This window comes from Xiphophorus couchianus, chromosome 11, assembly GCF_001444195.1.
Source record: "Xiphophorus couchianus chromosome 11, X_couchianus-1.0, whole genome shotgun sequence".
Taxonomy (NCBI): Eukaryota; Metazoa; Chordata; class Actinopteri; order Cyprinodontiformes; family Poeciliidae; genus Xiphophorus; species Xiphophorus couchianus.
Window position 1 is genome coordinate 385,607 of NC_040238.1, and position 27,731 is coordinate 413,337.

The 27,731-nt window shown below is 37.8% G+C and overlaps 1 protein-coding gene and 1 long non-coding RNA gene across 5 annotated transcripts; one reads left to right on the forward strand and one right to left on the reverse strand.

The window, feature by feature from the left end:
- Positions 1–23,959, forward strand: enpp6 (ectonucleotide pyrophosphatase/phosphodiesterase 6). 4 transcript variants are annotated; one of them, XM_028032362.1, is made up of 9 exons: positions 9–59; positions 163–351; positions 7,805–7,984; positions 9,423–9,534; positions 11,745–11,886; positions 12,510–12,689; positions 18,666–18,803; positions 21,157–21,280; positions 23,547–23,959. In XM_028032362.1, exons 2-9 carry the CDS (start codon positions 297–299, stop codon positions 23,753–23,755), a joined length of 1,140 nt encoding a protein of 379 aa, XP_027888163.1. In that variant the 5' UTR covers positions 9–59; positions 163–296; the 3' UTR covers positions 23,756–23,959. The 4 variants fall into 4 exon arrangements, with proteins under 4 accessions (XP_027888165.1, XP_027888161.1, XP_027888162.1 ...); XM_028032360.1 differs by having other exon boundaries at positions 5–351; XM_028032361.1 differs by lacking the exon at positions 18,666–18,803 and having other exon boundaries at positions 5–351.
- On the reverse strand, positions 13,615–27,643 carry LOC114153678 (uncharacterized). Its single transcript, XR_003597385.1, has 3 exons — positions 27,630–27,643; positions 21,405–21,412; positions 13,615–13,708 (listed from the first exon to the last, which is right to left on the reverse strand). It is a non-coding gene; the product is annotated as an uncharacterized LOC114153678 (long non-coding RNA).
- Between the last annotated feature and the right edge of the window lie 88 nt (positions 27,644–27,731).

A 27,731-nucleotide genomic window follows, 5' to 3' on the forward strand; every position in this document is an offset into this window, starting at 1 on the left:
CTTCGTGTAACCACACCCACCACAGTGTGCCTGTTAGAACGCTCCAGGCCACATTCATCGTAGGTATTTGGTGAAACGATTCAGAACTAGGCCCTAATATGGCCACGAGACAAATCTCGTGTTTCTCCCATATGTGCTTTTTTCTGCTACTTCTATTTAAAGCGCTACAACCGGGTCTCGCTGCCCGCCCGTTACTTGTGTTTTTGCTCGACGGCTTTCGTTATGACTATATAGATGAACTACATAAACTGCCGGGGTTTCGCGAGCTCGTGGAGAGAGGAGTGAAGGTGGACTACATGACTCCAGATTTTCCGAGTCTGTCATTCCCAAATTACTATTCCTTAATGACAGGTAAGCTATCAAACCGTCAAACCGTTTGTTATCATATTATAAGTTAAATAAGCATCGTTTTTCCTGTACAGCCTAAATGCCTTTGTGGTAGTGTAAATTTTGATTTAACACAACTATAATCTGTTGTGAAATTATTTAAGTCCCAGCAATGATAATACTTTAACATAGATTTTAAGCAATCTGTAGCAGACTGAGAGGCATAGTATCTGTTATCCATACTCAAAAAGGACTTTGGCCTTTGAAACTTTGGCAATCACTAATAATTATTCTTGACTATGGAGTTTATATGCTCCTCATAGACAACAGTGCAGACAAGTTGTCCAGCAAATAGTTGAGTAGTCTAAAGATATTTGACAATATTCAGTGACGAGTAAACATTATTTTGAGAACTGTCTATCAAACTTTCTTCATATGTATCAAATCATCTTCTTCTTGTTGTGAGTATATGAAGCAGGTGCATATATAGGTGTATATATACAGTTAAAGTTTCTAATTCGGGATAATAATTTTGATCTTAAGTTTTGATATTTAAAAAAAAAAATTCTCAAGTGCTGTTAAACAGATCAATGCTTTTTTTCGATACAGCTTTTTCAAACATTCAGTTCATTTATATAGCGCCAATTCAAGGCAATTTGCAAAGAAAAACTTTTCCAAAAAAAATCTTTTCAATTCGTTCACACATACATTCCAATTGATTCTAGTTATCAAACAGCACAGTATGCTCAGTTAATTAGTCAAAGTAGATTAAAAAGTTTCTAACTAAGGAAACTCAGCAGATTGCATTGAGTAACTTATTTGCTGAGCATGCTTGTAGTGGACAGGAAAAAAAAAAAAAAAGAAGAAATCTTCAGCAGCTGCAGCTTCTATGGAAAGAAAAATAACTGAGAGAAAACAAAAACTTAACAATTGAAATAGCACAAAATAATGCAAATTGAAGAGTAGAAGAGGAAAGTGAGAAAAATGGTCAGTTTATCCTCCAGTACCCTAAACCTATGGCAGCGTATCTACTGACTTTATGAAAAAAATGTTTTAAGCCTAGTTTTAAAAGTAGACGACAGCTGATTCCACAGGAGAGAGGAGCCTGATACCTAAAGGATCTGCCTCCCCATTCTACTTTTTGAAATTCTAGGGAGCAGCAGTAAACATGCGGATAAGGCTTTAACTCCTACTGGTTTTATCCTGGAACCCCCAAATGCCCTTTTTTGAGTCTTTTATTATATTTTTTATTTCCTTTTTAGAACAGAACAGGCAAAACAAAACCTAGGCTCAGCACAACATAGATCTTCACAGTTAAGACAGGTTGGAACACAAATACATACATATACAGAGACCACTTAAAATGATCTGTTTCTCTGACTTTTCGTTTTATAGATATATTTTTGAATAAAATGAACATTGTTCTTTTATTCTTTGTACTACTCACAACATGTCTCTGAAGTATCAAGCAATTTTTTAAAATTTATTTGCAGAAAATGAGGTCAAAAACCAAAAAAAGATGCAGTACATTCAGACCTCAAAGAAAACAAGTTCATATTCATTTAGAAACAACAATACTAATGTTTTAACTCAGGAAGAGTTCAGGAATCAATATTTGGTGGAATAACCATGAGATTTTCAATGGGGTTCAGTGCAGTGACTTCTTAATTTCTTCCAGAGCTGTATTTACATTCACTGTTAATTCATGATAATGTTGTTTAGTATGGATGCAACAGTAGAATTTGTGAAACGGAATCCAAATACACAAAAATTGTCCCTTTGCACAATGAAGAGAGCAGGTTAAGTATTCCAAAGGAAAATGTTCCATGATGAGTTTGTGCCACGATGTTTTGGAAGGAGGTTTACCTCTGACCCATGACAAAAAGATGTTCTTACGGTCAGCGTAGGTGAGAATATCATACAATCTGCCAGAACCAGGATTAAATTAAAGCAGTTTGAACTTCTCTTTAGGTTAAAAAAGTATCCTGAATACTGAAAAGGTAAGCACAAACATACAACATTAAAATTTCAGGGCCATTTTTAACTCAACTCCTAGTGACACTTATTTACTTCCATACACAATCCTACAAAACACTGTCAGTCTCACAGTCCTCCAGCCTTTACTCTTCAGGACCATCAAGAATGTTGATCCTGAAGAGTAAAGAAAAAAAATCACCTGGCCTGGATGGAGTACTTGAGAAAGTGGTGAAAGCTTGTGCTTAGCAGCTAGCAGAGGTCCTCACTGAGATTTTCAGCCAACTGTCAACCCTGTCTCAAGTCAACAACCATCATCAAAAACATCTGCCATACATAGCCTTAATAATTACAGACCTCTTGCAGGGTTTCCCCCAGAAACTTGCTAAGCCCGGTGATTGGGGCGCCGAGGTGGTCCACCATGGTTTTGTATTAAAAGATGTTAAGTTGACAGGAAATGTAAAAATATTACTGGTTAACTATATCTTAAGGAAAAACATCACCAGTGAAATGGTATTTAAACCACAACTAGTCGTAAAAACCACTAATCAAAAAATACAATTATAATGAATTTCAGTTATTTGCACTTCTGTTTAATCAAAATTAAATCAGTGGTTCCATAAGCCCCCCCCCCCCCCAGGGCTTCAGGGGCCCTATAAATGCTAATATTTTAACAGACCACAAATGCATAAATGTAACATTTGTATATTGGAATTATCAATGCTGCTAAATTTGATTTAATGGTTTCAGCAAAGATAAATTAATCATTTAAAACTGGCTAACATTTAAATTTAAGATTTTAAGGAGCTGGCAAGTTTACTTTTTAAAAGTTCAAGGAACAATATTCATAGTTAGATTGTTTTGTTACCATAGCTACAATCAGATGCTGTGAGTTTAATGTTTTAGTTTGAGCTCTGTTTGTTCACAAATACAAATTAATAAACTGCAGTTAAAACTTATTGCTTTTTAGGTTGGCAAGGCAATGCGCAGAGGCGCCAGCTGTGTGACTGGTCCACTCTCCCGGCTTTAAATGCATAAACTATAAAGCTATCTTTTAGAAATAAATGTGGTTCGCGAGTGAAACTCAGAACAACAGAGATTTGATATACACTGCCTGGCCAAAAAAAAAGTCACCACCTGGATTTAACTAAGCAAATAAGTACAAGCCTCCTATTGGATAAGTATTGCATAGGTGATTATCTTTCAGCTGGCAACAAGTTATTTAACCCCAGCTGATGCAATGAGTAACTCCTCATTTCTTAAACAACCATGGCAAAAGACCAGTGTTGTATAGTAACGAAGTAAAAATACTTCACTACTTTACTTAAGTATATTTTGGAGTACTTCATACTTTCCTCGAGTATGAAAATTTTTGATAACTTTCACTTTTACTTCACTATATTTCCGAACTTAATTGCATACTTTTACTCCGATACATTTTCAATGTGTGGTTTAGTTACTCGTTACAAAAAAGCGAGAGAGAGAAACGCAAGTGTTTTGACCCCACCTGCTGATTAGCAAGTAGCAAGCAGGCTACCGAACAAAGTCGGTAGCCTGCTTGCCTAGGCTTGTTCATCACCACCAATAGGATACACCTGTTTCGCGTCTCCCATTAAACACAAAGCAAGTCTCGCAATCAGCAGCAGCCACATGGAGGAGGAGACGAAGACCACAACGACTGCAACTACGTCAGACACGGCTCCAGTTGAACCACCAGCTGGTGATGAGAGCCCATGGCCTTATTTAAACACAATACACTCTTTCATGGGTGTTAAAGATTCGTCGTACCGCATGCAGTGTATGTTATTCCTGCCTGAAGATGTGGAAATTCTATCTTACAAAAACTCCCCGTCCAACTTGAAGAAACACATCGAGGTAACGTCTTATGAAATGGTTATAATCCTCCTGTTTCAGTAACTATAGCTTGGTCACTAGGCACTATTGAGAAATCTTGACCATAACATTACCTGTATAAATGAACTTTGTTTGGCATTGTTTCAGTTCCACACGTGGTGTATTTAGCTGAGGCCTAATGTTGACTGTAGCAGGCTACCTAGACTCCTCTGTTCAAGGGGGGACAGAAGCCATAGCGATAGCAATTTAGACTCAATTTAACGAATATAGGAAAGGCATGCAAGTTCAAAACCAGGTTTACAGATGCCAATAAGCTGCATTTCCCTCCCAATTCTTTTTTTCTTTTGCATAATGACCAGTTGTGTGCACCAGCTACTGACTGTAGCATTGACTGATTCACTGATTTGTGAAGTAGAGTAATCGTAACAGCTCTTTCTCTTCATGTTGGCCGCATTTTCTGTACTATTTATTTTTCTCATTTTCAGCACTGACCTTACTTGAAGGGAAAACTTAAGGCTTACAAAAACTTTGTATTTTCTGTCCTGGAGGGTATACTAAGAAGCTGGTTCAGTTGTAAAGCAGGTTAAGTTAACCTTGTGCTATAGGTAAAGCACCTAATTTTCTTAACTAAATGATGCCTGCAGGTATATCTATTAGCAGGTTTAATTTTGCCTGCACTTGGTTGTGTACATTATTTTAAGTGTATTTGACAAGTTTACCAAAATATAAAAAATGTCATTCAAACTGCATTTGCCTTGTTTTACTTTTTACTTGTACTTTTCATTACATTACTTGAGTACATCCATTGTTACAGCAATTTCCATACTTAAGTACAAGAAGTTTCAGATACTTTAAGACTTTAACTCAAGTAACATTTCAGTCAGTGACTTCGACTTTTACCAAAGTCATATTTTGGAGAGGTACCTATACTTTTACTTGACTCTGAGATTTTAGTACTTTATACAACACTGCAAAAGACAGATCCTGTGGTCGTGGAAAAGACGTTAGTCTGTTTAAGAAGGGTCAAATCATTGGCATGCATCAAGCAGAGAAAACATCTAAGGAGATTGCAGAAACTACTAGAATTGGGTTAAGAACTGTCCAACGCATCATTAAAAACTGGAAGGATGGTGGGGAACCATCGTCTTCCAGGAAGAAATGTGGTCGGAAAAAAATCCTGAATGATCTGTGATCGGCGATTACTTAAACATTTGGTCAAATCAAATCGAAGAAAAACAACAGCAGAACTCAGGAGTATGTTTAATTGTGAACGCAAAAGCATTTCCACATGCACAATGCGAAGGGAACTCAAGGGGTTGGGATTGAACAGCTGTGTAGCCGTAAGAAAACCTCTAATCAGTAAGGCTAACCAGAAAAAAAGGCTTCAGTTTGCTAGGGAGCATAAAGATTGGACTCTGGAGGAATGGAAGAGGGTCATGTGGTCTGATGAGTCCAGATTTACCCTGTTCCAGAGTGATGGGTGCATCAGGGTAAGAAGAGAGGCAGGTGAAGTGATGCACCCATCATGCCTAGTGCCTACTGTACAAGCCTGTGGGGGCAGTTCTATGATCTGGGGTTGCTGCAGTTGGTCAGGTCTAGGTTCAGCAACATTGTGTGCCCAAAGAATGAGGTCAGCTGACTACCTGAATATACTGAATGACCAGGTTATTCCATCAATGGATTTTGTCTTCCCAAATGGAACGGGCATATTCCAAGATGACAATGCCAGGATTCATCGGGCTCACATTGTGAAAGTGTGGTTCAGGGAGCATGAGACATCTTTTTCACACATGGATTGGCCACCACAGAGACCAGACATTAACCCCATTGAGAATCTTTGGGATGTGCTGGAGAAGGCTTTGCGCAGTGGTCAGACTCTCCCATCATCAATACAAGATCTTGGTGAAAGATTAATGCAACACTGGATGGAAATAAATCTTGTGACACTGCAGAAGCTTATTGAAACAATGCCACAGCGAATGCAGGCTGTAATCAAAGCTAAAGGTGGTCCAACAAAATATTAGAGAGTGTGACCATTTTTTGGTGGCGACTTTTTTTTTGGCCAGGCAGTGTATATATATATATATATATATATATATATATATATATATATATAATGTTTTTTTCCCAATTAATTTTTCTAAACATAGAAACAAGCAACACTTTGCCTGGCGGGGGGCCTAGGAAAGCATGGCGGCCGCCAGGCTTTTAATACACTGGGGGAAACCCTGCTATTGCACTAACATCAGTAATCATGAAGTGCTTTGAGAGGCTTGTAGCTCAGCATATCAAATACCTGCTTCCACCTGTTTTGGATCCATATCAATTCGTGTATAGGGCAAATACAGGCCTGTCTCATCTAGAACAAGACAATTATGAACAGATAATCTTTGCGGAGTACTCCTCTGCTTTACACAATAATTTCACAGATTATTGTTAACAAAATAACCACGGAGATGTGTGCTTAGCCCGCACCTCTACATCCTGTATATGCATGACTGCAAAGCTACTCACTCTTCCAATCATCATAACATTTTATGATGACACTACTGTAATTGGACTTATTACAGGAGGAGGTTAATTCTTCTACAGGAGTGAAATTCTGTTACTGGCAGAATGGTGTGGAAGAAACAACCTACAGCTAAATGCAACAAAAAACAAAAGAGATAGTGATATATTTCTGGAAAAATAGAACTGAACCATGTCCTTTCCACATTGATGGAACCCTATGTGAAAATGGTTCAGACCTTCAGGTTTCTTGGTGTTCACATCTCTGAGAACTTCTACTGGTCAGAAAACACCACATCAGTGTTGAAGAAGGCCTAACAACGCCTACGCTACCCGTGTCTGCTTCAAAAAAACAGCTGCTGGTCTCCTTCTATGTTTCCACTGTTGAGTGGGTTCTAGCATCCTGCATCACAATATGGTACTTCAGCTGCTCTGCTGCTGACAGGAAAATGCGGTAGAGGATCCTCAGGTTAGCTGACAAAATGCCCTCGTCCAGGAAAACTCCAGCTCCCGATGTTTCTCCAGAGTCCAGAGCATCCTGAAAGACTGTCACCATCCAGCTCACCACCAGTTTACCGTACTGCCATTAGGGAGACAATGACTATAAAGACAAAAAGAAATAGACTGAAAAAGTTTTTTTCCCACGGGCTGTTTGAACTGCCAGTTTTGCCACAAATTGTGTCTTCTCTTCTGCTTAATGTTATGCATTTTGATTAGAAAGCTTTCAGCAGAGCTACTCCATTAATCTTGTTGCACTACTAAAAGTGCTGTGCAATGACAACAAATCTAATCTACAGACCATATTTTTGATTCAATTTGATGTTATGTTTTTCCTATATTTTTTGTGGAGCACTTTTATCTGTGAAAGGTGCTATACAAATAAAATCTTGCTGACTTAAATTAACCCCCCCCCCACTGCATCTTATTTACAGTTTGTTAAATCTGTCAGAAAAAATATATAATTCTTTGAGAGGCACTTTGAACATCCAGGCCCAAGTAGCAGGTTCTTAAGCACTTGTAGCCCCCTATGTACTGTTAAAGTGAATAGTAGAATGTCCATTTTTTTAATTGTCTTTGATTTAGTGAGTAGTTTTGTGAGATTTGAAATAATCCGTTTTAAAACTTTACAATTATTTTTCAGGCCGTCACTGCGAGACCCATCAGATGGTTGGAAATTATATGTGGGATGAAGTCTTAGACAAAGAGTTCCTTATTGGGACCAATTTTGATAGTCGGTTGCCTCTTTGGTGGAATGGATCAGAACCTCTCTGGGTCACCATGCAAAACCTGGGAAAGAAAGTTTTCATGTACTTCTGGCCTGGTGAGTGCACACTGTTAAGGAGTTAAAGGACTCCTTAACACTTTTGATAACATTTCTTCAACTGCAGCTGAAAGATTGTCCGTAAAGTAATCCATTGTTGTACCTTCTTTTTTGTGACGTTGTTGGATCTCATTTATTTTTAATTCAGATTGGTGTAAATAAGACCAGTTCACAACATGAGTTGTGAACAAGTCTTTATTATTAACCAATCCTGGGTTATTAGGTTGATTTGTAGTTTGATTTCATTTGTGTCATTATTATTTTGTGTTACTTATTTTGTTTAGATCTGTCTTGTCCCTGTTTTCCTTTAGTTCACTTCTTGGAGTTTTTAGTCGTGTTTATTTCTTATAGTTAGTTATTCTTTGTTACTCGAGTTCAGAGGTTGTGAACCTGCGGCTCTCAAGCTGCATGCAGCTCTTCTGCGGATCATGTGCGGCTCTTTGGTCCCGCACTCCTTGAAGGCAGCACTGACAATATCAGCTCTTTTATCTTTTGGTATCTCTGCCAATTTTATATTTGTCTTATTATTTTTTACTAAAATTAATTTTATTTCTATTTGATCATTTATCTACTTGTGATGTTGTGTTTGTTGTGAGCTTTGGTCAGCTGAGGCTGTTGTAAATATGCTATACAAATAAACTTTGACTAGACTTGACACTCCATCATGTCAAAATCTCTTTGATCAGGTGTTGAGAGACTGTCTCTGTAGTAGTTTTATGGAGGGGAAACATGTCAACCCACAGAGAGAAACAATCCGTAAAAACCAGGAGGTGGACTTTGTGGAAACGGTTAAGTCGAGTACAATCCTATCATTTGCCATTGTGCATTCACCTGTGTTTGCTGTAACTTACCCAAGGCTTTTTGGGCTTTTGGTTTGTTACATTTGGCAGACTTGGCAATATCTCATGTAGACCTGTATGTCCATGCTCACCCCTGACCAATACACCAATACTTGTAGGTGTTTACAGGTTTTATATCATCCGAAATGTCCAGATAAGGGGTCATTATGGTTGTGATGCAATAATTGTGGAGGAAGTGATGGAGGGATGTTGACCTGATAGTCTTTTTGTGGTAATTGGACAACTCTGTAGATCTTGTCTTGTAGAATGGTGTACTTGATGGTATTGGGGCATTTGTATTGTATTGCCCCAATACAAATGCCCCTGTCAGAAGGTCAATTTGTTGAGTCAAATTGACTTGTTGACTCAACAGGTCAGATTATCATGGACCTGTTGAGTGCAACACATAAATAGAAATAAAATTGTGTTTGTTATGGAGAAAGCAAAGATTCAAAGAAGGTCAAATCTATTATATATTTCAGGTTAAAGTAAATCCAAGTCTAATCATACTCATCTGAACTGTGATATCAGTTATTATTTTTTAATGCATCTACAGGTAACAGATAACAGGTGCAATGACTTCCTATACTTGTTTTTAGGCTGTGAAGTGGAAATTCTGAATGTCCGTCCAGCGTTCTGCAAAGAATACGTTAACAGTCCATCAAAAGAAGATCTTATAGATTCGATAACCAGTTCACTTGCTGCCTTGAGGTAAGAAGACATTTTTTTTCAAACATAATATCTTATAAATTAAGATATTATAAAATAAAATATGTCAGTCTTTGGCAACACGTAATACTCATTGGTAAAAGAGGTTAACTTTTTTTTGTTGTGGGATTTATTAACAAAAAGAAAAATACTCTCAGCATACACATGCAGTTTTCCAGGGTCTCTGTCCTGCCGGCCACATTATTGATGTATTGCTATTCATCAATACACCGTTATTGGTAAAAAAAAAAAAAGTCAGTGGAGAAAAATAGTAAAAATAATATGGACACTACAGGTTTAGGGGTTTTTAAACCTTAATCACAATTTATTGTGTCAACAATAAATCAATATCTTATAAAGAAATTTATCAGAATCATTTTATTACCAAAGCCAGTAAACACGTTTATAGTCTAGAAAATTGCTTTGATGTAATGGTGCGAAAGTAAATAAATAATAAAACATGAAAAAGAAAAATATACAATGTATCTACAATTCTGCAGGAGTACAGGTCCTTTAAAGGTTGGCGGTTGTAGTCGGTCATCTTGCGCACAATGCACTTTAGTCTGCCTGTCCCTGGTTGTGGCCATATGGTGATTGAGGAGGTGAGGATGGACATATTATATATATATATATTTATATATATATATATAGCTCAGTTGGCTGTTTGAGTTTCCTCAACTACTGTAGGAAGGGCCTTCATTATGAGGGAACTACATATAGAGTGCCTTGCGAAAGTATTCGGCCCACTTGAACTTTTCAACCTTTTGCTGCTTGTAAGGGTTCAAACATAAAGATCTAAAATTTTTATTATTTTATGAAGAATCAGCAACAAGTGGGAGACAAGCATGAGGTGGAACAAAATTTATTGGATATTTTAAACTTTTTTAACAAATAAAAAACTGCAAAGTGGGACATGCAATATTATTCGGCTCCTTTACTTTCAGTGCAGCAAACTCACTCCAGAAGTTCAGTGAGGATCTCTGAATGATCCAGTGTTGTCCTAAATGACTGATGATGATAAATAGAATCCACCTGTGTGTAATTAAGTCCCAGTATAAATGCACCTGCTCTGTGATCGTCTCAGGGTTGTGTTTAAAGCGCAGAGAGCATCATGAAGACTAAGGAACACACCAGGCAGGTCCGAGATACTGCTGTGGAGAAGTTTAAAGCCGGATATGGATACAAAAAGATTTCTCAAGCTTTAAACATTTCAAGGTGCACTGTGCAAGCAATCATATTGAAATGGAACGGGTTTCAGACCACTGCAAATTTACCAAGACCTAGCCGTCCCTCTAAACTTTCATCTCAAACAAGGAGAAGACTGATCAGAGATGCAGCCAAGAAGCTCATGATCACTCTGGATGAACTTCAGAGATCTACAGCTGGGGTGAGAGTGTCTATCAACAATCAGTCGTACACATCTTTATGTTTGAAGCCTGAAAAGTGCCAAAAGGTTGAAAAGTTCAAGGGGGCCGAATACTTTCGCAAGTCAGTGCAAATATATATTTTTTTCTGTGGCTTCAATCCCATATTCCTGCCTTTTCCCCTCTCCTTCCTTAAAATTGCATATTTACAAATGCAAGTTCAATCAAGCCTTACAAATTCCCAAAAAGTCAACACATTGAATGACTTTATTGGGCATTTAGTCCAGCACTGGGGCAGAATGATGAAATTAAAGTCAAAAGTTTTCTCTGCAGCTGAACCATTTCTGTGTTTGGGGCCCGCAAACACAGAAATGCTGCATTTACAAGGGCAATTAAAAAAATAAATAGAAATGGTTTTTCTAACTTCAACATCAGATCTACATCTTTATTCACAGAATAAACTTGTATGCTGAAAATATTAAGTATTTTGACCATAATCTGATAGTTAGAGGGCAAAGAGCCCCCACCCCTTTAGTGTTAGACCAAGGGTAGCCAGATTAATGCTGAATAGTTATATTTGGCTAAATATTATTGCTGAGGGGCAAAGCAGGTCTCCTGATGCACAGATAAAAAAAATGTGAAAAAAATGGAGAATATTGTGGGAAAAAAATCCCTTAAAAAAGGGCACTTGGGGCATCAAGGATAAAAGGGGCAGGGTCTCAAGCCCCCAGCCCCGCCCGCCCCTGCATGTGATTGAGGCTCTGTATGTATTGCTTCATTTGTTTTAATAGACATTTATTCAATACTATTGGTTGGAGATTTGTTATAATATGCCTTTGTTTTTTTAAGTTCAGGAAAAGCAGACATGGCAGCTGTTTACTATGAGAAAATAGATGTGGAAGGACATCACTTTGGTCCAGAGTCTCCTCAGGTCAAAACAGCTGTGCAACACCTCGATCTCACCATGCAGATCCTGAACCAAAAAATCAAGGTAATAACATCACTATTGCTTTTGTAGGTTTTTACCTTTGTATGTATATCTATGTACTTGATGTCTGCTTCTTTTTGGTAAATCTAGCATCAAGACTGTTCATTTCAGTTCAGACTCATGAACTGAAATGTTTAAAATAAAGATTTCTCCCCATTCTACTAATTTTTTTCCTGTAATAAGTCAAAAGGAATGCACTAAAGCCCCAGCACAACATCAAAAGTGTCCACAGATGATGTAGAAACACTAAAAAGTGTTGAACAAACTTAAAATAATGTCTTACATAGTTTGTGGAAAATACTTATTTGGTAATAACTTCTAGACTTGGATCATATAGGGAAACTGTAGACATACATTGCACAAGGGTTTGGAAATTACAAAGCCTTTGTCATTAAACTAGCTGGTTTTAGGCCTTTTTACACAGCCGTTATGCTTTCAAAACTTACTCCCTGTACTATGCCACTTTTAAGAAATTAACTTGCTTTAATTTCTTTCTTTCTGGGAACCACTGGGGTTCTTACAGGCATCTGGTGTAAGTTTCATGTCAATATGAATGTTAAAATAAGTGTGTGTGTGTGTATATATATAGTTGTTTTTATAATTTTGTGTTGCTGATTTTCTTTCAGGACAGCAACCTGGAGAATCAGCTAAATGTGATGTTATTTTCAGACCATGGTATGACAAAGATCAAGTGGATGGAGAAGGTGATAGAACTGGACAAATATATAGACATGTCAGACATTGTGAAGATGATGGATAGAGGACCAGTAGTCAGCCTGTGGCCTAAAAATACCACATACCAAAAGGTAACCCTGTGTCACTTTTTTTTTTTAACTCTGCATAAATGTTGCAATTTTGTGGCTTCAGAGCTTTGATAGAGAACATTAGCTTATATGTAATAATGTCATAAAAATAAGGACCACAACAAACATATCAGGAACAAAGATGAATCAAATTTAAACTAATGTTTTGTTCTAAAATAAAATCAATAATATACATCTCTTGAAAATGGAAAATATATGACAAACATACAAATGAACTTACTCTACAAATCCATCAGAATTGGCAGGCTGACAAGGAGGGAATTAAGAATGCTGGCTCTGTTCTCAGGACTTTTTGAGGATTCAAGGATTTTTTTATTGTCATACCACCTTGATAATTTGTGGTACGAAATTTGTACTCAGGTCCCAGATTAAGAATTTACTACACACACAAAAAAAGCTAAATAATAAAATATATAAACAAATTAACAATAAAGTAATTTAAATGAGGTGTATATATACATGTACATAACATGTTATGTCTGTGTGCAAATGATCTGAGGTGAAACTGTATTTAATGCAGCTTGAGTTCAGCAGTCTGACGGCTGAAGGGAAGAAACTGTTCCTCGGCCTGGTGGTTTTGCTCTGGATGTTTCTCAGCCTCCTGCCTGAGGGGAGCAGCTGGAAGAGTCTGTGTGCAGGATGGGTGGAGTCCTTCATGATGAGGAGCGCCCTCCTCCTGCACCGTGATTTGTGGAGGGAAGGCTGCTCCCTACTGTCTTCTGTGCAGTAGTAACCACCTTCCTCAGAGCCATCCTCTGCGCAGCAGTGCAAGTGTAGAGGATGTTCTCCACCACACAGCGATAGAAGCTCCTCAGGACTAAGTTCCCAAGTCCAACTCTTCACAGCTTCCTGAGGAAGTAGAGACACTGGTGGGCCTTCCTGACCAGACGGGAGATGTTGGTACTCCAGGTGAGGTCACTGAATATATGCACACCCAGGTACCTGTAGCTGGAGACCACCTCCACATCTGCTTCTCCGAAGTACAAGGGCTGAAGAGGATCCTTGTCCCTTCTGAAGTCCACCACAATCTCTTTGGACTTCTGCACGTTGATTCAGAGGTTATTTTCTCTGCACCACGTCTTCCACCTCCTCTCTGTATTTGGACTCATCACCGTTCATGATGCGTCCCACTACTGCTGTGTCGTTGGCAAACTTCATTATATGACAGCTGGGGTGTCTTGCCAAGCAGTCATACGTCAACAGAGTGAAGAGGAGGGGGCTCAGCAAGCAGCACTGCGGCAAGGCAGTGCTGAGGGGGATGGAGGAGGAAACGGTGTTGGAGGACTCAGATCCTGACTGAGGTCTGTTGGTCAGGAAGTCCAGAATCCAGTTCCCCAGTGTGGAACTCAGTCCAAGAGAGGAGAACTTCTGCACCAGGGTCTGTGGGATGACGGTGTTGAAGGCTGAGGAGAAATCCAGAAAGAGCAGACGGATGTAGGAGTTCCTGCTCTCCAGGTGAGGTCTGTGTGGACCAAAGATGAGATGCCATCAGCAGGAGAGCAGTTCTTCCTATAGGCATACTGAGGGGGGTCCACAGTGACGTCGATGGAGTCCTTAATGTGATTCATGACTAGCCTCTCGAAGCACTTCATGACTACTGATGTTAAGGCTCATCACTGTGGAGCATTTGGGGACAGAGACAATAGTAGCGGTCTTTAAGCAGGTGGGCACAGATGACAGTGACTGTGAGATACTGAAGATGTCTGTAAACACCTCAGACAGCTGATGTGCACAGTCCCTCAGTACTCGTCCTGGGATGTTGTGGGGGCCAGCAGCCTTACAGGGGTTGATTTCCTGGAGAGTCTTCTTCACAGCTGCTATGGTCACACAGAGAGGTGTCACCAGGTGGTGGCACACTAAACAAAATGGGGCTTCATGGGTGGAGGTCAAGGAAGACCCCATTGCTGAAGAAAGACATAAAAGAAAACGCTTTATCTTTGTGAAAGAGAACTTGGACAAACCTCAAGCCTTCTGGGACAATGTTTTATGGACAGATGAAACAAAAGTGGAGCTTTTTAGTAATTCACACAAACAGTATGTTTACAGATGGTGCAATGAAGCCTTTAAGAAAAGAACATCATACCAACAGTCAAGCACGGTGGAGGATCCATAATGCTGTGGGGCTGCTTTGCAGCATCTGGTACTGGAGGCCTTGACCCATATAAGAAGATTATCAATGTCAAGTTTAATTGGCACACTCAACACTTTTGAATGTATTCACCATCTTCACCCAACTGGCACACACATCATATAGAATCAAATGCACCCATCCCTTTCACTGCTCAAGCTCAGCAGCCAGATCTATATGGTAACCTGGCACACCTGTGCTCACACAATGATCTCTCTTCAGACAAAGGACCTCAACTGAAAGCTTCCTCAAAGACATCACTGGTAAGAAATGGACATTGCTCACATTTTACATGAGTCAGATTGGATTCAGAAGACCAAAATAGATTTAGTTTTTTGGCTTCTCTGTGACTACTTATGTGACCATGTTGCTTGTTCATATGCGGCCGATGAGCTTCATCTAAAGAAAAGATGAATTAAAGATGTCACTGAGATGAGTTGTTTTTGCTTCTCTTTGGAGGAAGCATACCTTTTCAACTTTTGGCAAAAGCTGAGGTGGCTTAAGAGAGTAAAAACAGCCAAGCAATTCTAGAGTGAAATGTCTTGCCCAGTGTAAGGAATCTTAGTTTGAGGCAAAGATCCTGGATCCTCCAGCAAGATAAAAACCCAAAGCACACCTCCAAAAACATGCAGAAATTGCTCAAAGGGAAAAACTGACTGTTTTAAAATGGCCAGCAATGATTCAATTGAAAATCTTTGGGTGGAGCTGAAATCTGCCATCGGAGAAAGGAACCCTGCAACTGTACAAGAGCTTGAGCATGTTGCAAAGGAAGTGTGGGAGAAAATACCTGCTGAGAAGTGCAAGAAGCTTATCCTCCTGAGACCCAGAGAAAAAAAAGTTTTTGAATTTCATTTTTTTTACACTACATGACTCTTTGGAGTGAAAAAACATCACTACAATTGAAACATCCCTGAAACATGTTCTTATTTATTTTTTAGAGTATGTCCTTTGGAGAGGGCATCGGGACTCTCTTGTGGCAAATATGAACACATTTCGAGGCCCAGGATGTCCTCTCTAAGGACCAACAGGATTTAACACAGTGGCATGTATGGTTTCAGAGTTATGAACAAAAAACCAATGTCCTCCACAGAGGACAAAAATGTATATAATATAAGAAAGAAATGGATATAAGAAAGGTTTGGAGTCTGTCTTTGCTGCTAAAGAGTGTGCAACCAAATATTAAGAGGGGGTGTCAATATTAGTGCACATGCTGGTTTTCTGTTTTGACCTTTGGAATTAAAATATTTAATTTGAATTAAATAGCATTTTAACAAAATGGCAATTGTTAAATTACTTTGGACCTTCAATTGAAAAATCCTGCTGATATAAATTTTGAGTATTTCCATTTATTTCTGAAAATGTTCATTCAGCTATGCAAAACATGAAGAGGTGTCAATAATGGTGAGCAGGACTGCATATACATATATTGCACATAGTATTGGCTCACCTGCCTTGACTCACATATGATCTTAAGTTACATCCCATTCCTAATCAATAGGGTTCGATATGATGTTTGCCCACCTTTTGCAGCTAGAACAGCTTCAACTCTTCTATGAAGGCTGTCCACAAGGTTTAGGAGTGTTTATGGGAATTTTTGACCATTTTCCAGAAGCGCATTTGTGATGTCACATAGTGATGTTGGATGAGAAAGTCTGGCTCTCAGTCTCCACTCTAATTCATCCCAAAGGTGTTCTATGGGTTTGAGATCAAGACTCTGGGCAGGCTAGTCAAGTTCATCCACACCAGACTCTGCCATCCACGTCTTTATGGACCTTTGCTTTGTGCTCTGGTGCTCAGTCATGTTGGAAGAGGAAGGGGCCAGCTCCAAACTGTTCCCACAAAGTTGGGGGAATGGATTTGTATAACACCACTGCATCTGACGCTTTGCGTTGCACTTGGTGATGTATTGCTTGGATACAGCTGGTCACCATGGAAACCCATTTCATGAAGCTCTTTGCACACTGTTTTGGAGCTAATCTGAAGGCCACATGAAGGTGGGAGGTCTGTAGGGTTTGACTCCGAGGAAAGTTGGTGACCTCTTTGGAATATGCGCTTCAGCATCCGCTGACCCCGCTCTGTCAGTTTACATGGCCTACCACTTAGTGGCTGAGTTGCTGTCGTTCCCAAACACTTCCATTTTATTATTGTACAGTAATCTAACATGTTACTTTTTTACAATCCTATAATCAGATTAAAGTTACGTATCCAAGTCACACTGTCTGACTATGTATATTTTATTTTATATAGTAAAAACATATGATGTTGCTTTCCTCTTTTTTCTAAGGGAGTGACGTCTCGTGTAACACCAGCGTCACAAACGAACAATGGAGGGAAAAGAGAGATGCACATTTTCTATCTGATGGATGAATTTTTCATTGAGCAATCAAGTTACTTTTTCAAAGTAACTACACCATACTAAATTAATTTCAGTATATATCATATGTATATGTTTTATGATCTCATGGTGGCAAACTGTCCCAAAAATATCTTTTTCCATTTCCTCTAGAACAAAATGGCCTTAATCAAGCATAATGACTGTTATTCCAAGACAGAACACTTTATCATTTGCCTCACAACTAGCAAGATAAATACTCTGGTGGCACACACAAGCTACCAGATTCTGATATATTTTATTGGTCAAAATACATTTTATTATTGGTCAAAAATGCATTTACATTTGTTGACTAGCAATTAAACTGGTTCTGCCTCTTCCTAAAACCTTAAATAAAAAACACATAGTAAAATAGGACTCAGCAGTTTTAAACTCAATACAGCAGTTTGACCAACAAATATAAAGTCTAAAAAACAAGTTTTGTTCTTTTTGAACAATTCTCTATAGTATGTCCTACAAAAATGGCAAATATTTTAGAGCCAAACAGGAAAATCAAAATCCATTGAGAGGTCACTATATAGAAACCGGTGGGGTGTTCTACTGCAGCTTATAGTGTGTAAATAATTAAAAAAAATTTTTTACCTGACATCAGTCCTCACCTGTTCTCTTTTCTGGTTTTATTATAATTAAGATGATTTTTATATTTTCATACCCTGAAGCTAAACTTCGCTCTTCTATCTCCTCCTTGATCAACTCTTTTCATAATAAAATTGTTTAATTTATTTAAGTAATAACAGGTTAATACATATTTCAGTAAACTAACTGAAGACCTCTCCTCAACTTCCTTACTCTCTTCACCTTTCTTCAACAGCATTGCTACTCTAGCACTACCATCCAATGTTATACATGTTGATAAATAAAGGACCAAGTGTTGTGTAGCCATTGCTCACACTGTTTTTACACTTTAAACAACAACAAAAAAAAATGGCTCATTTTGCTGCTGTTTCAGTCTCATTGTGATGAGAAATAAAACATTGTGGCTAGAGTAGCTAACTTTTAGATGAAATTAGCAGTAAAACATTGGAACATTCCAGAATTAAAACGACTTAACCAAAAATATTTGGTTATGAAAGTAAACTGATGAGATACTATAAAAAGTAATATTCATGGCAACGTTCCCGACAGACCGTTTTACCTCATGCAAAAGGAGTTTCTGACTCTTTGTTGTCTCCTGCCTCTGTGGAGCGCTGTGTTGCACCTACATAGTGAAAAAATTCAAAATCAAATAGTTTTCGCAACTGTGGTGAGTTTCTTGGGTGAAACAAATGCATATAACTGTCTCTAATATTGGGGGTGACACGTCACCTCCGTCCCACCTGATTCCTACTCCTCTGATAGCATGTAACATTTCTGTTTTCTAAGGAGTAGCCATTTCAGAGTTGCTTTATAAAATTAGTTTTTTGAAGTTGTACATGTTTCTGTTTGTGTGTATTACCAGGTCTATGCTGCCTTGAGCCAGGTCCATAACATGCGTGTCTATTCCAGGCAGGATATCCCTGAACGGTTCCTTTACAAAAAAGGGAACTTTGTTTCCTCTCTCACTTTGGTTGCTGAACCAGGCTGGTTTATCACTAAGGTATGAAATAACATATCAACATATGTAATTTTTTAATTTGTCATCTCATCGTTTTTAGAGTATCTGCCTTTGAGAATAGAATATGATTTTCCAGCTAAAAGTTTAGATTTAGAAAGTAAAAGAAATATCAAAGTAAAAAACAAAAAACTCCCTTTAAATTCAATGTATGTACTTACAACATTGCTAATTTGCAATTGCAAAATAAAAAACTAACTGCTCAGGTAAAAAATAAATATACTAAGCATGTTAAACTTCAGCACACTTGAAGCCAGACTACTCATCAGTGTATTTTAAGTGTGTTATTTTGGAACAACTAATTTTGTACTTGGTGTATTTTAGTACTAATGCAATTGTAGTAAATCACAATTTAAGGCGTACTAATTGTACTATAACATGCTTTTTTTTTGGAACAACTAACGTTATACTTTTTATACTTTACGTATATGGCTTCTTATGTAATATAAAACTGAAAAAAGAAAAGGATTAATGGAACTAAAATGGCATTTTTAAAAGAAACTATGAATGTTGTGACTTTATAGACAAAAATGTCACAAGAAATTCATAAGAAACTGTTACATCAATTTTCTTCCCCTCTACTCTATGATATCGCTAAATAAAATAAGAACCAAATAGCTTTCTATTCCACTCCCACAAAAAAAATTAAGGTATAAATTTCCTAATTATGTATAAAGTTTTTCCTATAATAACTTTCTGCAAACGAAAATCGAAATAAATATAAATTCCTTTTCATTTTGTGGCTCAGATTTTGAGACAATACAACTGCGACTTCATTAATGTTTTTGGAAAGATTTTTAAAAGTGGATATTGTACAAGAAGTCTATTCCATCTTTAAGTTTAAATATAATAAAATGTCTTCTAAAAGGGGATGAAGAGTTAATTTATGATATATTTAATCCTCTGGCTAAGTTTTATTCACAAATACTGCTTTCTAAAAATAACCAACATTTTTAAAGTGAAATAATTTTAAGAGAATGCTTAAACGTTGCAACATTACAAAAGCTCAATCTTCATACTAATATTTTAATATCTTAATTTAAGATTTTAAAATTCTCTTGCATTTGTGACATTTTGTTTTACTTTCCTCACAGTTAGTTTGTGACTATTCTTTTTCTTCTTTTTTTCTGCTCAGTTAATCATATCAAACTTTTTTATTACTGTGTGCCTTGTTATGCTGTTTTGTTTGAAGTTTCAATAAAGACTTGGAAAAAACAACGAAACATTGCCATGAATCCGCCTTTTAACTCAAAACTTGAATTGTGGCAGCGATGAATTGTGGGTAATACATTTTGCCGAAGTCCTTAAAAATGTGGACTTTGTGTAAGGGCAGAAATGGTACCCAAAATGGGCGGAGCAAAGGGCGGATGTGGAGAATGTGGGATACACTATGACCTTTAACCTTCAACATGAAGGCGCATTTGAAGGAAACAAGGGCAGAACGAAGGTGGGAGTGCACTGATCCTCATCCTGGCCACTTCACTCTCGGCTGCGAACTGCTCCAGCGAAAGCTGCAGATCACAACCTGATGAAGCCACCAGAACCACATCATCTGCAAAAAGCAGAGATGCAATCCTAAGGCCACCAGAACGGATCCCCTCAACACCTTGGCTGCGCCTAGAAATTCTGTCCATGAAAGTAATGAACAGAATCGGGATGTTTTAGTTAAAAAACTGAAATGTTACCCCTAACCATTTGGATGCACATTCACAGTGAATTTGTGGATTGTAATCCACAAATATAAATATACAGATATCTGTCATCCTTCCTTTGGAAAAACTGACTCATGATCTTAACCACAAATCACACACATTTTTGAAGCTTTGAGGTCCACTTGAGTCTTTCCTACTTAATCCCTAAGATTTTAGTTTTTTATTATTTTGTTTTACTGCTTTATTTATTCTTGCTGGAGTTTTTTTTTTTTTTTGTCTTAGTGGTTGTGAGGTGACATGGACTGGAGGAAAAGACTAATAACTCCTCATCTCTTATTCATGTGGGGTATTTTGTTATAGTTGTTTTGGTTTTTTTGGTTCTTGTGTATGTGGGAGGCAGCACGGAATTCTGTTTCTGTTCTTTGCGTTGTAACTGATCTAAAAATAATTTTAAAAAATAATAATTTTGATCATTCTAGCTAAGCTTAAACAAGAGAGGTTTAGTCTGATTTAATTTTAAAATTATGTAGGCAAAACTGAAACATCTTTCTTTTTTTTTTTAGTATAGAGTGGTATTATGTATTCTGCACATACATTCTGTAAATATTATTATGTAACATGCTGTTTACATTGTCTGAAAGCTTGTTATGTCTCATGTCATCAGTATTTATTGGTGTTCTCTGCAGAACAAGACAACACTACCCTACTGGAAAAATGACTCGGGAGAGGCATCAGCTTGGCAAAATGGCTGGCATGGTTATGATAACGAGTTCCTTGACATGAGAGGCTTTTTCTTGGCGGTAGGACCAGGTAAATTAATTTTAGATGTTAGAATGGTATTTTGTTTTATTTGTGATCTAGTGACATCTTTTTACACCACTTTTAAGTGAACACAGTAACAAAAGATACATTTGCCTAAAAGAGACAAAAACACAAGATTTTCTATAATATAAGAGAAAAAAAGAACTCTTCGGGATTGGGATGACAGTTGGCTCCTTTAAGAAAAATTGACTGCTCCATCTTTTTAATTATGAGTGATGGTGGTATCGAGAGGGAGATGGACAGACTCACTTGGGCTTTTTCTGCTGTAATGCCAGCACAGAAAAGAGCCAAGCCAAAAAGCAAAGCTCTTGATTACCATTCCATCTGCATTTCAGAATACAGATGTCATGGTCCTGAACCTTGACCATATGGCATGGTGCAGGACCATGACATACGGACTTGCACCTCTGTCATTCAGAAAGCCCTCAAAGTAAAACCACTGCTTCTCTCCACCAAAGGTGTCGATTCAGATGGTTTGTAAATGCCTCAACCTATTTACGAACTATTTCATATTAGGGTCCAGTGGATCCAAATACAAGTAGTAACCAGTCACAACTCAAAGTTGTGACTCTAGAAAGACTCAAGAGTTGTGACAGGTTCTTCTCTAGAAAAGTTAAGGAAATCTTGGGTTACTCTGACTTATTATATCACAAGTCATTAAGTTAAGAGCCTTAAATATTCAGTTTTTAAATCGTATATCTAAATAAAATTCAAAATGAGAATCATTACTTGTATTGCATTTCAAATTTTGTCTTCAAATCATATTTGTTTACAAATTCTTGCAGTTTGAAAATAGAAAATACATTTAAATCAAGTAGAACTATTTTTGTGTAGTTCAGAGTATCCTTAAATTCTTGTAACTTTTCAAGAAAAAACATAAAGGTCTGTTGGTTATTTCTTTTGATAGCTGTAACTCTTGTGTTTATGCAAGAGTTTAGATGATCACTCAGCAATTAAATTTCCCAATTAATTGGTTCGAAACAGTTGTTTTTTAATCTACAGCTGAAGGAATTGATCTTTTCAAAACAGAGAGTGTCTATTTTGCACTTGTAAACACTCTGATTTGACAGGCCCAAATGACCTAATTAATCTTCTAAACATGGTTCTCAACAATACACTCTTCAATAATTTCATCCACCGCTTACTGTTTTACCATTTACCGCTTACCAAAGTAAGATACACTAACTGAATGTCCCTCTGTACTTTATGGACAAAAAGGCAGGAAAGGGTGAGCAAGAATCAAGCTTTGCAGTAAAACATTTTGAGATCAAAGTGCACTTTTTACACCAGCCCAGGTGTAAAAAGTGCACTTTGATCTCAAAATGCACTTTGTTCTCAAAATATCTTACTAGCAGAAAAACATACTGCCTACCAGTTTAGTTGTGCACACAACAAACTCCATTTTTGGACATCATGGTCTGGGATTTCTTTGAGAAGGGAGCCCTGGTCTCAGGAACCTGGAAACAGATTTGGACAAGCCCCCGGTTGTTTATTTTTGCACCCTTTTTCTGTTCCATGCAACAACCAGGTCCGTTTAACAGTTCTGGGACCAGACCAGACCATTACCCCTCAGAGTCACTACCTAGAAGTATAAAAAAAATTTAATGCCAAAAATGATAAAATGTTACATGTCATATAAAAGAAATAGATACAGAGGGACATTCACTGTCCAGTTGGGCTCCACTAAGCACACATTAAAGATTGTAACGCAAGATCTGCTTTTATCTTTTCCTCATTCTGCATCCTCTCTAAGAGGTGTTGGCCTGCTTTGATCAGTTTTGTTTGTGTGACTGTCGCCAGTCTTATATGTTATGGCTATGTAAGCGTGCAGCAGTGTGCATGTGAGCGGATAAGAGATAGAGGAAAGACACAAAATCATATATGCATAACAATCTGGAGAAAATCAGATTTACCTTGACTAACTAAGAAAGTCTATTTTATGATATTTGACAACCAGTACTAGCTTGATGGATAAATTTAAATAATATGCAGTATTTTATGGATATGCTATGGAATACCCCCTGTTATCTTATGTCCTCCCACTGTTGTGTGTTTGTTTGGGAGGTGACTATGGTGTGCTTTTTTTCATGTTGAAAATCTATAAAATCAATAAAAAGATTTACAAAAAATACAAGATGTACATTTGGAACAGGAAATGTATGTTGGTGCTTTGTCAGGTTCTTATGAAAGTGTGTTTAAACTGGCAGGGGAAATATAAAGCAGAGATCTAAATATATTTTCTTTGTCTACCCAGACTTCAAGAAGAATGTTCGAGCAGCTCCAATTAGAGCAGTGGATGTCTACAACCTGATGTGCTGGACTTTAGGTGTACATCCATTGCCTAATAATGGATCTTGGTCTCGAGTTGAGTACCTACTAAATGGCTTTGAAAGTCCATTACAGTCTGGAATGCTTTGGACCTACAGTATGGGTTTGCTGGGAGTAATGTTAGCATTTTACTAGAACATGCAAATTAATTATCATGTATAGATTTTAGCTGTAATGATCTGCTGTAAAGAATAATTACAAATTTAATTACACTTATGTCTGTCAAGTACATGTAGATATCTGACTATACTGTAATTGTACTTTTAACGTATGTTTCAGTTTACTTCTGTTTTTATTTTTGATTGATTTTTAGATTGATAAATACTATGCATGATGTAATTTTGCTTTGTATTGGAAAGCTGACTCTGTACTGGGACTAAGGCTGGAGTCCCTGGAAACTGTGGTGGAGAGGAGGACACTGAAGAAGGTTTTGTCTATTATGGACAATAATCAGCACCCTCTCCACAACATAGTGGACAGACAGCGGAGCACCTTCTCACATAGGCTGCTCCAGCTCCACTGTTGTAGGGACAGATACAGGAAATCCTTCCTACCACATGCCATCTCACTGTACAATAAAAGCTAAATCATTGTTCTGCACTAATCAGTCCAATTTCGCACAACTGCACTGTGGCACACTTGCTGTACATATATTTACATATACATACTGTATCTGCATTTTTTGAATCTTTGCAAGGACTGCTCTAAGCTGCTTTTATATTGACAGCATGTTATATTTTATTTTTATTTTATCTTGTTTTATCTACAATTGCTACTCAGTGGTGGTTGGTGTGTGTCTTGTCTCTATGCTGCTGTAACTGCGAAATAATTTCCCTGCTGGGATGAATAAAGTAATTCTATTCTATTCTATTGTTGTTGGTCAATGTTTTTTCCCCTGTTTTTTTTTTTTTTTAGTCTAAGAACATTGTTTTTAGTTTCCATAAATTGATGGACTAATTAACTGTATAAAAAACTGTAACATTCAAAGAGAATATATGGTTGGACAAAACTCAAGCTACAAAAATTTTTCCCAAAAAACTGAATAACTTAATGTAAAAATGACCACAATGTGTTGGTCTCACATTTAGAGATTGTTTTGTGAGCCTTCTATGAGAATCTGCAGTGAACCATGTGGAACTAAACTGAAAACAGAGGTGAAGTTTTGAAAATTAACAAATGAATAATGGACAAGTTCTGTCAGCAAAGCTGAAATTTGTTGACTTTTACAAAGCCTCTTGTTCATCTCTGATACAACCGACAACTGCAGAATCATCTGAGTATTTCTGTAGATGACAGAAGTCAGACTTGTGGTATTAGTCTGAAGTGTAGCGAGTGAAAAGGAATGGTGAGAGTACAGTGCCCCTACAGTGCTCCTGTGTTGCTGTTGCTGGTCAGTCTCACAAACTGTGGTCTGCGAGTTTGTCATATCCAGGTGATTGTTGAGGCCTTCACTTGTGTCTTCTGGATTTTCTGACAAAGCAAATCAGACTGAACTGTATTTATACACAAAGGGTAACCTTTGTGTATACCTGTTAATGCTTTCTAAGTAAGTGTAATGAGTATATCTTACAGACTATACACAAAGGCTAACCTACACAAACGATGGGGTTGGGGGGAGCAGACCAAGACAATGAGCAAACCTAAACAACTAATTCAAGTCAACACATAACTACAACACAAATGTGAAAACAAAACTTAATACCATAAAGCAATTGTACTATTAGTAGAGAGGTAGATTCGCCAGAGTCAAGTCCCCTGCTTCTAGCACCCAGATTGATTGCTCCACTTCTTGGTTTTGCCTTACAGCCAGACCTCTTCTCCAGCCAGTCACTGGGGAAAAGATGAAGGAACCTCCACACTCCCCCTCTTCTGGAAACTCCATGGGCCAGCATGTTAGGTAGTCAGCAGTAGAGTTCAGCTTCCTAGGAATGTGATGGACAGTGTTGTATAGTAACGAAGTAAAAATACTTCACTACTTTAATTAAGTATATTTTGGAGTACTTCATACTTTCCTCGAGTATGAAAATTTTTGATAACTTTCACTTTTACTTCACTATATTTCCGAACTTAATTGCATACTTTTACTCCGATACATTTTCAATGTGTGGTTTAGTTACTCGTTACAAAAAAGCGAGAGAGAGAAACGCAAGTGTTTTGACCCCACCTGCTGATTAGCAAGTAGCAAGCAGGCTACCGAACAAAGTCGGTAGCCTGCTTGCCTAGGCTTGTTCATCACCACCAATAGGATACACCTGTTTCGCGTCTCCCATTAAACACAAAGCAAGTCTCGCAATCAGCAGCAGCCACATGGAGGAGGAGACGGAGACCACAACGACTGCAACTACGTCAGACACGGCTCCAGGGGAACCACCAGCTGGTGATGAGAGCCCATGGCCTTATTTAAACACAATACACTCTTTCGTGGGTGTTAAAGATTCGTCGTACCGCATGCAGTGTATGTTATTCCTGCCTGAAGATGTGGAAATTCTATCTTACAAAAACTCCCCGTCCAACTTGAAGAAACACATCGAGGTAACGTCTTATGAAATGGTTATAATCCTCCTGTTTCAGTAACTATAGCTTGGTCACTAGGCACTATTGAGAAATCTTGACCATAACATTACCTGTATAAATGAACTTTGTTTGGCATTGTTTCAGTTCCACACGTGGTGTATTTAGCTGAGGCCTAATGTTGACTGTAGCAGGCTACCTAGACTCCTCTGTTCAAGGGGGGACAGAAGCCATAGCGATAGCAATTTAGACTCAATTTAACGAATATAGGAAAGGCATGCAAGTTCAAAACCAGGTTTACAGATGCCAATAAGCTGCATTTCCCTCCCAATTCTTTTTTTCTTTTGCATAATGACCAGTTGTGTGCACCAGCTACTGACTGTAGCATTGACTGATTCACTGATTTGTGAAGTAGAGTAATCGTAACAGCTCTTTCTCTTCATGTTGGCCGCATTTTCTGTACTATTTATTTTTCTCATTTTCAGCACTGACCTTACTTGAAGGGAAAACTTAAGGCTTACAAAAACTTTGTATTTTCTGTCCTGGAGGGTTTACTAAGAAGCTGGTTCAGTTGTAAAGCAGGTTAAGTTAACCTTGTGCTATAGGTAAAGCACCTAATTTTCTTAACTAAATGATGCCTGCAGGTATATCTATTAGCAGGTTTAATTTTGCCTGCACTTGGTTGTGTACATTATTTTAAGTGTATTTGACAAGTTTACCAAAATATAAAAAATGTCATTCAAACTGCATTTTTACTGTTTTACTTTTTACTTGTACTTTTCATTACATTACTTGAGTACATCCATTTTTACAGCAATTTCCATACTTAAGTACAAGAAGTTTCAGATACTTTAAGACTTTAACTCAAGTAACATTTCAGTCAGTGACTTCGACTTTTACCAAAGTCATATTTTGGAGAGGTACCTATACTTTTACTTGACTCTGAGATTTTAGTACTTTATACAACACTGGTGATGGACATCAAACTGAAATGGTTGCCTTGCCAAATACCAATAGGCTATTCTGTTGTTTGAGGCTTTCATTCTTTCAAGCCACTTCAGAGCCTTATGATTCATTTCTAGGACAAACCATGTTTGTTGCCGTCAAGCTTACCTCATCACAGTAAAGCAGCTCGAACCAGCTCTCCGTTTAGAGTCCAAACCTCTTCAGCCTGATGGGCTGGTCCCAAGCAGGTCAACAAGAAGACTTTTTAAGCTAGTGTTGAGGAGATGCTTCTTAGCATCCGAAAGTCAATCTCCACTTCAGCTGGTGGCCCAGTCAGACTGAGTAGCCTGCAACAACCTAACCTCCCAGTCACACCTGTTAACGCTTTTTAAGTAAGTGTAATGAGTATATCTTGCTGATTTTATTTTTTAATGAACTCATTAGTGGGTTGGACTAAAGTCAACATCAAGCATAAGTTGGTACCGTTATGCCCAAGGTCATCATCTTGTTGGCAGAAATGTACTATAATCTGAATTATGCTGTCAATAGCAACCTAATCATCTGAAAATAATCTTTTTCTTTTTAACCTCAGAATGTGTCAGTTAGTGATGGTGGTTTCCTCCCATGTTATGTTTTTATGTGGTTATCACAGGCT